The 11,662-nt window shown below is 59.6% G+C and overlaps 2 protein-coding genes and 1 long non-coding RNA gene across 4 annotated transcripts; 2 read left to right on the forward strand and 1 right to left on the reverse strand.

The window, feature by feature from the left end:
- Positions 1-6: 6 nt before the first annotated feature.
- LOC115299698 lies at positions 7-712 on the forward strand. 2 transcript variants are annotated; one of them, XR_003912289.1, is made up of 3 exons: positions 7-129; positions 387-479; positions 675-712. It is a non-coding gene; the product is annotated as an uncharacterized LOC115299698 (long non-coding RNA). The 2 variants fall into 2 exon arrangements; XR_003912290.1 differs by having other exon boundaries at positions 679-711.
- A 5,238-nt stretch (positions 713-5,950) lies between these two features.
- On the forward strand, positions 5,951-7,823 carry CLDN9 (claudin 9). Its single transcript, XM_029948478.1, has 2 exons — positions 5,951-6,320; positions 6,493-7,823. Exon 2 carries the CDS (start codon positions 6,662-6,664, stop codon positions 7,313-7,315), a length of 654 nt encoding a protein of 217 aa, XP_029804338.1. The 5' UTR covers positions 5,951-6,320; positions 6,493-6,661; the 3' UTR covers positions 7,316-7,823.
- A 279-nt stretch (positions 7,824-8,102) lies between these two features.
- Positions 8,103-9,274, reverse strand: CLDN6 (claudin 6). Its single transcript, XM_029948922.1, has one exon. It carries the CDS (start codon positions 9,257-9,259, stop codon positions 8,594-8,596), a length of 666 nt encoding a protein of 221 aa, XP_029804782.1. The 5' UTR covers positions 9,260-9,274; the 3' UTR covers positions 8,103-8,593.
- Positions 9,275-11,662: the final 2,388 nt, after the last annotated feature.

The raw sequence follows: 11,662 nt of genomic DNA on the forward strand, positions 1-11,662 counted from the left end.
GCGCCCCCTGGCTGCTGCCCGCCTTCCCCCCGCCGCCGCCGCGGACGCCGCCGCCGTACCTCTTCCTGTCGCCTCCCTGCTGATGGCCCGGCCCTTGCGAGGCCGTAGACCTCGAGGGGCTGCGGGCGGGTGAGTAGGCCGTCCAGGCTGGACACCGGGGCTGGACGCTCTCCACGCCGTCCCCGCTTGCGGATTCCAAAAGGGTCGGTCAGAGCCTGGACTGGGAAGCGAGGCAGTGTCAGAGGAGAGGGCCAGGTTTGGGGTGGGAAGGGCAAGTCTAAAAATAAGTTCGTTTTAAGAATAGGGGCTTTATTCCATTTTCCCCTGCTGCCCTGCAGCAAGCCTCTTGCCTGGTTATTTGAGAATGTAACTCATCCCTTGTGCAGAGAAGCTGGCCGCTTGTCGGAGCCTGTGCGGATGGGGGGACACAGCCCTTGGCGTGAGGAAATGAAAACAAGACTTTACATCGTTCAGACTGGGTATGCAAGGTGTCTCATTTTCCCTTATAAAATGACGGGTTTGGTGGCCATCACTAGAGGCCTGCCCCTCTGCCTGTGTGTGGCTTCTGGGAAACTTGCTGCCTTGCACGTCTTAAATCAAACATTCTTTTAAAAAATTTTTTTTGGTTTTTTTGTTTTTGTTTTTTAATTACATTTATTATTTGTTTTGGAGAGACAGAGCATGAGGAGGAGGGGCAGAGAGAGAGGGAGACACAGAATCTGAAGCAGGCTCCAGGCTCTGAGCTGTCCGCACAAGCCCCATGTGGACCTTGAACTCACCAACCGTGAAATCATGACCTGAGCTGAAGTCTGATGCTTAAGGGACTCTCCTATTGAGTCAAACTTTGGACTGAAATAGATCCAAGGCTTCTGCAGGCCTGGCTGCACCGGAGTAGCAGTGGTCCTGAAGGACGGCCCGTACTGGGCCCTGGAGCCCAGTATCACGTGCGAGGGCTCGGTCATCACCAGGGGCAGGAAAGCTCCCAAGGTGAGTCACGAAAGGAAGCCCCTATTCTCCCCGCCTCCACCCCCACTCTGCGATGTCCTCCCGGCATCAGAATAAAGTCCCTTTGTTCCTCAGGTGGCTTGGGCTCAGGTAACCAGGCAGATGCCCTATCTCAATGGGCTCTCCTACAGCAGCTTGAGAGTGGTATCAGGAAACCAACTTGACCTTGGGGGACCCCAGAGCCTGAAACCCACTAGCAAGAAAGGGAGTGCATGAATTGCCTGTGACTGCGTTAGCAAGTCACCACAAACCGGTGAATTTACCTAAAGTCCAAAATCAAGGTATTGCAGGGCTGTGCTCCTCTCAAGGCTCCAAGGGAGGATCCTTCCTTGCCTCTCCAGGCTCCTGGTGTGGCCTTGACTTGTGGCCACATCCCTCCAGCCTCAGCTCCTGTCTTCACATGGCCTTGCCCTGTGTCTGTGTCTCAAATCTTCCTTTTTTTCTCTTATGGCACCTGTCATTGGATCATGGGATGTAGGGCCCATCCTGAATACAGAATGCTCTCATCTTGAGGTTTTTAATTTATTTTAATTTAACTACAGCTGCAAAGGCCTTTTATTTTGTTTTTTTAGTTTATTTATTTTGAGGGAGAGAATCCCAAGCAGGCTCAGTGCAGTCAGCATAGAGCCCGACATTGGGCTCAATCAGGACTGTGAGATCATGACCAGAACCAAATCAAGAGTTGGACACTTAACCGACTGAGCCACCCAGACAGCCCCAAGACCCTTTTTTCAAATTTTTCTTTTTTTTTTTTAATATTTATTTGCTTTTGAGAGAGAGCGCAAGAGTGAGAGTGCGCATGAGCGAGCGTAGGAGGGAGGTTAGGAGAGAGGGAGACGGAGGATCCAAGGCAGGCACCACCTTGACAGCAGAGAGCCTGATGCGGGGCTCAAACTCGCCAACCTTGAGATCATGGATCACGACCTGAGCTGAAGTTGGATACTCAACTGAATGAGCCACCCAGGTGCCCCAAGACCCTTTTTTTCAAATAAGGCCAAATTCAGAGGTTCCAGGGCTTAAGACCTGGACATGGTATTGGGGGCCACCATGTAATCCACACAGATGGTGTCCTCCCACTGGGGGGCTGGCCCGCCCACCTCCACAGCTTTCTTCCCGGCTCCCCTTATACTGTATTTGAAACCCTATTTCTGGCTTGAACTTTGGTTTCCCTTGGAGTCCTAGGCCAGGAGCCAAAGGCACTGGTACCTTATAATAATGACTCCCTTTCCCTTTTCTTGAATTCTGGCCCAGTTCCCATTCCTGCTGGTTTGCTCTCTCCACCCCCTTCATATCCTGGAGCTCTCCTCTCCTCTCTGCTGAGGATCAGATGGCAAGGACAAGACTGAATGTCCCCTCCTTAAGACACAGCAGTGAGGGGCAGCCCGTCCCTCAAAGCTCCAGACGGGTAACTGCTGCGAGATGAAGGCTCACAGTGACGGCAGATAATAGTTAATTGCCCCCCAGCCCGTGGAGTCTGACCGGGTGCTGTTCACAAAATACTCTCCCAAGTCAGCACCTGCATTGGTCCCCAGGGTGTGTGGGGTGCTCGCTGCCTTCGCAAATTCTTGTAGTGACCCTGGAGGCTGGCAAGGCAGGCTTTTCCCTTCCTTTTACACCCAATTCCCCCACCCCCACCCCGGGCCAGAGTTCACTGCAGTTGTGACTGGTCCATGGAGCTCTGGGAGGTCTGCCCTGAGTCCGTGAAGCTGCCCTCGGCAGGTGGTGAGCTACTGTGCCTTCTGTACCAGGGACAGACACTGAACGTGCAGCCACGGGTGGAGGGTGGTTCCCAGTATAATCAGATCCAGATGCAGACCGGGGAGGACCTCAGCAGGTGGTGGGGGGCAGTGCGTGGGGTGCTGTGCTGCCTTTGGGGAAAGAGGCACGGGGAGGCCTGGCTCAGCCTCCAGCGCTGTGATCTGGGCCAGGAGCTGGGCCTCGGAGTCAGGGTCTAGGCTCCTTCGGGCTTGTCCTGTTCCTCACAAGTACAGGAGGCCAAGTTCTCATTGCCGCTCGCCCCCTCCCAGCCATACGTCTCAGCTTGTATCCGGGTCTGTAAAATGGGAGTAGTAACCCAACGAGAATGGCTATGGGACCTTGGGCTTCATCTGCACCTTTCTGGTTCAGCGACCAGCGGATCTGGCCTTAACACGAACGAAGTCACCTCCCCGAAGCAGAGGCTGATGCTGCCATTGGGGCCGAACAGCCCCCGTACCCATCCCCCCTTCCCTCCTCGGCACCAGGATGGCGCTCTGACCTTTCCTTCCCCTTTTAGTCTTTGGGCCACACTTTCCTCCAAAAGCCTGGTGCAGGTTGGGATTGAAGGTAGGGCCACCCCTGCCCCTCCCCCATCTAACCCGGGGCCGGGTGTCTTCCGCCCACCTGAGCCGCCCCGCCCCGCCCCTCTGCGGGAGAACACTGATCGGGTCCAGTTCTACCGCCTCCTGAAGCCGCGAGCGCGGGAGAACACCCTCGTGCCTCAGTTTCCCTCCACAAGGGTATACTGGGGCGGTTTTCCCTCCCCCGCCTCTTTCCCGGGAGGAGGCGACGGCGGTGGGGTTACCGTGGACGCCTTAAAGAGCCTTTGAGATGGTAACGGCGCCGAGGGAGTCCCCACCTCTCCATATCAATGGCATTCCGGCCCGGCTACTGTCCCTGCTGGGCCCCAACTTTAACCCTTTGGTTCCCAGATCCAACGGAGTCGAGTGGCCCTGGGGACCCAAGACCAGGCCTGAGCAAGGGCTGAGGGTGGGGAGCGCCTTCCTGCCGGGGTGCCCCCGGGATGGTTCTCGCTGCTCATCTCCGACCACCTCTGGCGGCCCCTCCCAGTTCTCGGACGGATCCTCCCACTTTTCACCTCCCCGAAAGCCTTGGGGGGGAGGGGAGAGAGGAGACTTAGGCGGGAGGCAGCTGAAGCTGCCCCGGGCCCCCAACCAGGGTCTGGCGCCGTCTGATTGGTCTGGGGGTGTCTTCAGCCTCTGAGCAGGGCTTCTCTTTGCTTGAGGGTTGACGTGCCGTGCCCGAGAAGAATTGGGATTTAAAACAATTAGGGTTCTCAGTGCCACCTACGGGGGACACTGTGTGTGCACACACGCCCCACGCCCCCCCTCCCCCCGCCATCAGCGCCGTCACAACATCAGAGGTTTAAAGGAGCTTTTGAAACTTGGCGGGCGGGGGACGGGGGTCCTGGAGCCAGGCCTGACTGCAGGCGGACCGGCTCTCCGGGAAAACCAGGGTGAGCGAGTCTCATTAAGTCCGAGGCTTTCTCTGCGCCTAGAGAGAGGAAGGACCTCGCTGGGGCCGCCGGGAGGGAGGCGCCGGGCGGGCTGCTGGGCCCCTCCAACACCTGGGCTTGCGGCAGCCTCCCGCCACCTGCTTGAACCTGTGGGGCTGGATTCCTCAGGCCCCGAATGCTTGCCTCTATTTGCTCTTCAAAGCCTCCCCTCCCCCTCCCCTTCTTTCCAGCCACCCCTCCCCCTCCCCGCCCACCCTGTGAAATCTAGGGCCCCGGGGTGAGATGAGCTGGACAGACAGCCCCTTGATTCCCCTGGGGAGGCGGGTCACAGCCAGCAGGGGGTTCTGGCCGTTTGCCCGCCCCTCCCCCCTATGCACACTGTGTCCCCTGGCCACCAGGTCGGCCCCTAACCCTGGAGGAGCCCCCCACCCCAAGCGGGCCCTGTGGGAGAGCAAGGGTGTGGAGGAAATGCTAGCCAGCGGCTACCTTTCAGACCCACTCTTCGGCGCGGGCCTCAGTCTCCATTTTAGGGGGAGGGGCTCTCAAAAGTTTTTTTGGTCACTGACCATTTTGCAAAACTGATGAAAGTATAAACTTCTCTTCTAAAAAATGCTAAAACCTATTCCCAGAAGCAAAGCATCCATTGAAGTTAAAATCCTTTGTAAACGAAGCCCCACTGAGCAGGTGAAGAGGCACTGGGTCCCCAGACCCTCCCTCACCCCCCCCCTCCGCCCCCGGCCCCCGGCCCCTGCACGGCAGTCCAGGGATGCCTCCCCATGGGCAGACTAGAGGAGGTGTGGAGGGGAGAGGCTGTCTCACGTGAGTCCAGCTCGGAGAGGCCTCCCAGCCCCCAGGAAAGGGTGTGAAGGAGGGAATTTTCACCAGTGGCCCCCCCACCCCTGTTCCTTTCCCCTGAGCCCCTAGCACCCTGGAAGAGGCTTGCGGGAGTTCGTGACCAACCCCCCAAAACTAAGGGCTCATGTTTGTGGGTCCCAGGAGGTTTCTCACAGGGGTCTTTGTCCTAAGGAGGTTAAGGACCTTGACCTTCTATAATCTGTCTCTAGTGGGGGTTAGGGTTTGAACTGTAGTCTGTGACTCCCAGGCTGCCCCCCACAAGGGGGGGTCCCAGGCACTGTGGGAGGCCTTCAGGAGGGGGTCATTCCTGGAGACGGCGAGCAGGGTTCACCTGGACTTTGTCCTGCCGCCCTCCTCCGTGGTGTCTCCGACAGACTGATCATTTACTCCTCACAGGAAAGAGTTGGGTCCTGGGGCTCCTGTCTCCTCTACTCTTCCCCCCTTTACCCCACAGACCCCTGCATACCCCTCCCCAACTTCCACAACAGACTCTTTATCCTCTGCCACGAGAGACCTTCAGCAGCTCGGCTCGGCCCTCAGTTTCAGTATCAGGGGTGGGGCACACCTGAGCTGAGGTAGAAGGGGGGGGTTTCTAGGCCGTTGCCTGGGCGATGCCACCTGAGCTGGGCGCCAGGCACCTGTTGCCGGGGGAACAGTGCGGGCGGGGCCCCTCCCCTGGGAGCAGCCGGGGCCACCGGGCTGAGACTGGAGACGGATCGGATTCCTGAAAGTCCCTGGCGGGCAGGGGGACAGGGGCGGGGTTAAGGGTGTGCGATACTGGGGGAATCTGGGTGTGTTTGCCACAGAAAATGAAATAGGGTCGCAGAGGGCAAAGACAAAGGGGAGGGGGTGGCAGGGGGAGGAGGCGGCTCAGGGAGGCAGCCGATTGGAGCCTGTTACTTGTATGCCCCCGCCCCCATTCCTTACTTCCCAGCTGGTCCTCAGTCTCCCCTTTCCTTTGTCCCTGTGTTCCCACGGCCCGGATGTTCTTTCCACCCCGGCTCCTGGTGGCGGTCCCCCCTCCCAGGCTCCCCAGCCCCGCCCCGCCTTCTCCCGGTAGCTCAGTCTTCCCCTGGCTCAGCTTTGCTGCCCCTCCCCTGCCTCCGCCTCAAAACCCCGCCTGCTTCGGGGAGCCGGCTGAGTCCCCAGGTGACACCCACAGCGGGTGTGCTGCTCAGTGTGAACCTGCGCTTGCCAGGGGGACAAGGCTCTCCTCAGCCCGAAGGTGGGTCTGGAGGGTCTGTGCAGGCTGGGTCTGACGGGCGGCAGCCGGGACGGGACTGCAGGGTGGCAGGAGCGGCAGGCGCTGGGCACCTGATGGGCAACGGGGCCTTCGAAGGGACACGGCTACTCAGCTGAGCGGGACTGTGAGACTGGCTTGTGCTTATCGGGGTCAGAGATACACCTGTGAGCGGCTCAGAGCGGTGCTTTACAAGAGGCCCGCAGATGTGAGGACTGACCTGGCCTTCCCCGAGTGCTGGGCACCGAGACCCCCACCCAGCAGCACCTGCTGCACCCCTGTGAGTCAGCCAGGCCCTCTACGGTTAAGAAGACCTGAGGGGACGGATGGCATCGGCTGGCCTTGAGCTCCTGGGCATGACCCTGGCCGTGCTGGGCTGGCTGGGCACCCTGGTGTCCTGCGCCCTGCCCCTGTGGAAGGTGACCGCCTTCATCGGCAACAGCATCGTGGTGGCCCAGGTGGTGTGGGAGGGGCTGTGGATGTCCTGCGTGGTGCAGAGCACGGGCCAGATGCAGTGCAAGGTGTACGACTCGCTGCTGGCGCTGCCCCAGGACCTGCAGGCTGCCCGCGCCCTCTGCGTCATCGCCCTCCTGTTGGCTCTGCTCGGGCTGCTGGTGGCCGTCACGGGGGCCCAGTGCACCACCTGCGTGGAGGACGAAGGTGCCAAGGCCCGCATCGTGCTCACCGCAGGGGCCCTCCTCCTCCTCTCGGGCATCCTGGTGCTCATCCCTGTCTGCTGGACTGCGCATGCGATCATCCAGGACTTCTACAACCCCCTGGTGGCCGAGGCCCTCAAGCGGGAGCTGGGGGCCTCCCTCTACATAGGCTGGGCTGCTGCTGCCCTGCTCATGCTGGGTGGGGGGCTCCTCTGCTGCACGTGCCCCCCACCCCAGATCGACCGGCCCCGGGGACCCAGGCTGGGTTACTCCATCCCCTCCCGCTCAGGTGCCTCTGGGCTGGACAAGAGGGACTATGTATGAGGCAGAAAGTGCCCTCGGAAGCTGATGCTCAGAGTTTTGACCTTGAGCTGGATGCCCTGCGGTAACCCATGCCCCCAAATGTCAACCCCTCCCCTGGGTGAAACTTGCTTCCCAGAGGCTTCAGTCAGGCCTGGCTCCAGAGCTAGGGCCTGCTGGCCTGAGTCCAGACCCTCTTCATTGGGGGGGTCCTCACAGTTTCTTCCCTTTCCACCTGCCAGGCAGAGCCAGAGCTGAAAAGCCTACCCCCAACCCCCCCTTTCAGCCCCAGACAAATTGCTCTCTTCTGTGGTCCATGACCTAGGCTGTCCCTCCTCTTCCTCTGAGGCCACCCCCATCCCAGGAGCCTGGCCCTCACCCAAAGGGCAGCAGCTCCTCGTTCCAAAATGAGGGGATCCCTGCCCTGGAATGGGTCCCCTCCGGCCGGCCACCACCTGCATCCAGAGGTCCAGCCCATCACCCCACCCTCTACCCTACCTGCCAGTCGGGAATAAACAGCATTTGTACCTTGGCTTCTGGTCTGTGGTCAGGGAAGACCAGGTTTGTGTTTCCTGGGAGTCAGTCCAGGGCCCGCTCCAGGACCTGTCCGGCAGGGAGCTTCACTTGCACAAGGGTAAGAGACATGAGCCGCTTGTGCCCACCTCCTCCCTGTCAGTCAGGCTGGCACTCAGCAGCCCCCCCAGCAACACCAAGGCAAGCAACAAAATAAGATTCGCTTTATTTAGCAAAAACTGGTGAGTGTGTTTGGGGGGGGTGGGGAAGCCATGGCAGAAGCGTGCAAGGGCTGAAGGTGAGCGAGGGGGTCTGGGGTCTACAGCCCAGCTGGGGCGGGACTCAGGGTAGAGGAGCCAGAGGTCGGAATACTTGGAGGTGGGCGGTTCTTTGGTAACTTATCACCTGGGAGTTCCAGAGGCCTGACCCCTAAGGAGGGACTCTTGGGGACAGGCTGAGAGCATCTGAACGGCAGCCTTCACACTGGCCCACAGCTGCAGGTTGGCTTCCGAAATAGGGACATCCAGGGTGGAGAAAGATCCAGAAACGGTGAAGCATCACTTCCTTGGCTCCATCATCCAAAGGTGAGAAACACCAGCAGCAGAGCCCAAGAGAGATTGAGTTTCTTGGCTAGGTTTACCAAATGAATTTTAAAAATACCACTGCCCCGAAAAGGAAAAAGAAAAAGATACAAAAACAACCCCAAGAGCAGAATGGATCAGGGTTTCCAGGTCTCCATCTCAGAGGGTTAGACTCCACTGTCAAGGGAGCCCCCATGCCCTACCAAAATTAGACATAATTCTTAGTGGGATATTCAGAGGGACCCTGAGACATGGCATGGGCGGCAGACGCTGAGTATCGGGCCATATAATGGTTTGAGCCCCGGGACCCCCCAGAGGGGCAGGTGCAGCACAGCAGCCCCCCACCCAGCAATAAAAGGCCAGAGGCGGCCCAGCCCAGGTAGAGGGAGGCCCCCAGCTCCCGCTTTTGGGCCTCTGCCACCAGGGGGTTGTAGAAGTCCCGGATGATGGTGTGGGCCGTCCAGCAGACAGGGATAAGGGTCAGGACCCCTGAGATGACAAAGATGATCCCAGAGACAAGCACCAGACGGGCCTTCGAGTCCTTGTCCTCCACGCAGGTGGTACACTTGGCTCCCGCGAGGTAGACCAGCAGCCCGAGCAGAGCCAACAGGAGGGCGATGACGCAGAGGGCGCGGGCAGCCTGCAGGTCCTGGGGCAGCGCCAGCAGCGAGTCGTACACCTTGCACTGCATCTGGCCGGTGCTCTGCACCACGCAGGACATCCACAGCCCCTCCCACACCACCTGGGCCACCACGATGCTGTTGCCGATGAAGGCGGTCACCTTCCACAGGGGCAGGGCGCAGGACACCAGAGCATTCACCCAGCCAAGCAGAGTCAGGACGATGCCCAGGATTTGCAGACCAGCCGAAGCCATGGCAAGGTTGAGGCTGAGCGGGGCTGCACTCGGGGACAGAGGAGACTGATGTTAGGACAGGCAGGTCCAGACCCAGTGAGTGCTAAGTCCTCATGCCGCATGCTGTGGCCACCAGGAGCCTGAACTCTGGGAATCAGTAGACCAGGGGCAAGGCACACTCTGTGAGCCTCATTTTCTCATGGGCATAACAAACACTTAATGCTTTAGTATTAATTCCCCGCCCAGCTTTGTGACTGCCATTGACTTACAAGAGTAAATAAGGAAGCATCGCAGTCCTGGCTGTTTAGGGGGCAAATGAGACACAAAGGCCACACCAATGCTAGTCCACGGCCCCAACCACTTTTCGTACATTTTATTAGACAGCAAAGTAGTAGCAAAAAAAAAAAAAAAAAAAAAAGAGGGCAATTTCCAGGCAGTTTGCTTGGGGCACACAGATGGGGGGTTGGTGCTGGCCATGAGTTTCAGGCTCAAAACCTGTCAGTTTCAACATCAAGATTAGAGACCAAGCTTCTTCCAACCACCCAATAGCAGTGTAGGAACTCCTCCCTCCAACCTGGTTCTATGCCCCCAGGCAGGTGGTCATGTTTGCGTCCCAGGTGACCCACCCTCCCTGGCCTTCCCAGCCCCTGCCTGGCCCAGGCCAGGCCCAGTCACACTGCAGGGGGGCCGGAGACTTGAAACACAAACAGCCCCCTCTCATCCAAAGCCTTCTTCCCCAGGTTCCGGCAGCCTCCCTGGGTCGCGCTCTTCCGCCCTCCCCTGTGGGCTGCATGAGCAAAAATCCAAGGTCACGGGCATTTTGTTGTGCGTTCCTGCATCAAATGCCATCGTCTCAGGACTCAACTTCCCTAAAACGACCTGAAATCCTCGGAGTCTGTTCAGTGAGCCAACTCCTCTACTGCAGCGCTGGCCCCCCTCACATCCCACTTTGTGCTGTGGCTGGGGGTTCACTTCTGTTCAGGGATCTGTTCTGGCTCTCGTTACCCAAAGTTCCCGAGGACAGTTTGGACCTAAACATAGCACCGGTCCCAGCGGTGTGACCAGAGGACAGATCCTCCACTCCTCACTCGCATCGCTCATCCCCGGACGTACCCGGCCGCGCTAAGGACCTCGCGGGAGATCGGACGGGGCGGCCCAGGCGGCGCCCTTCCCAAGCCTGCTGTCTGCCCCCCAGGCCTCTGGCCCGGCTGGCGCAGGGGCCACGCCGGCCCAGGCACCCGACACCTCTCCCCTCAGAGACCCTACTGCTGCCCTCGACCCACTCTCTTTCCGCACACTACAGACTCGGCTTGGTCCGAGGGCGCCCGCTGCCGCTCTCGACCCCTAGTTCTCTTCTGAGTCCTGCCCGCGGAAGGGTCACCAGGCCCCCAGCCTGGGAGGCGCGCTGTGGGGAGGGTTTAATGGCGGCGGGAGCAGCAGGGTCGGCACCGGTACGGGAGGGGGAGGGGAGCCCCGCCCCAGAGAGGAGCGCAGGTGGGGGAGGGGCGCCCGGGTTTCGGTGCCTTTGTCCCGGGGGAGGGGGAGGGGCGTTTAACCCTTCCGGGGCTGCATAAGGACCAGATCATTCCCGCGGCTTCGGTGCAGATCCGCGGGCAGGGGCTGAGACCCGGTGGCCGCCACCAGATCAGTCCAAGTTCTCTACACGCACCCCCACCCATGCCACCGCGCCCGCTGCACCCCACTCCTCGAGGAGTCAGCCTCTTCCCCTCCAATGCGCGCACTCGCCCCAGGCTCACCTGCAAAGAAGCCGCCCTGGATTCTTAGGAGCCGCCGAGTGTGCGGTCAGGGGAGGAGGCGGGGGTCTTAAAGCGGCAGTGACGTCACCAGACCACCGCCCCGGGGAGGGGCAGAGACCCCATTCCGGACCGCGGCGGGCACGCGAATCCCAATCAAATCAGTCGGGGTCACTGGAGCTGCGGGCCGCTGCGCCCGCCTGTGGCCCGGGGTTCGAGGACCTCAACTGGCTAACTTCGGGCCTGCAACGGGTCAGGGCACAGGGCGTGGAGCCAGACGGAGCGTGGCCCTTGGCTCCTCTACTTACTAGCGCTGTGACCTCGGAAACTCACCTAACCTTCCCAAACTCGTTTCCTACTCGGCAAAAAGGAGACAAGAAGCCCACATTTTACTGTGTAACCATGTCCTAAGGTAGAAGTTAAAGACCTAATATTATCATTACTTTGTTGTTGTTGTTGTTGTTGTTGTTGTTGTTGTTGTTGTTATACCCAGGGGACCTTAAGAAAGCTGCAGGCATCTCTGCAGTGGGCTGTTCCATATCTGGTTCCCCAACACACTTCTCCTGGACTCCAGCTTCCAGACGGCAGGGCCAGGCTGTGTCCCTGTGGGGGCCCAGCCTCTCGAGCACGCAGAGGTTTGTAGAGCGGACGATTGAATTTAGCGGGCCGG

This window comes from Suricata suricatta, chromosome 8 (assembly GCF_006229205.1).
Source record: "Suricata suricatta isolate VVHF042 chromosome 8, meerkat_22Aug2017_6uvM2_HiC, whole genome shotgun sequence".
NCBI classification, from domain to species: domain Eukaryota; kingdom Metazoa; phylum Chordata; class Mammalia; order Carnivora; family Herpestidae; genus Suricata; species Suricata suricatta.

Coding starts and splice junctions, on each gene's coding strand:
- CLDN6 (XM_029948922.1), bottom strand. CDS start 9,259: ATGGCTTCGGCTGGTCTGCAAATCCTGGGCATCGTCCTGACTCTGCTT.
- CLDN9 (XM_029948478.1), top strand. CDS start 6,662: ATGGCATCGGCTGGCCTTGAGCTCCTGGGCATGACCCTGGCCGTGCTG.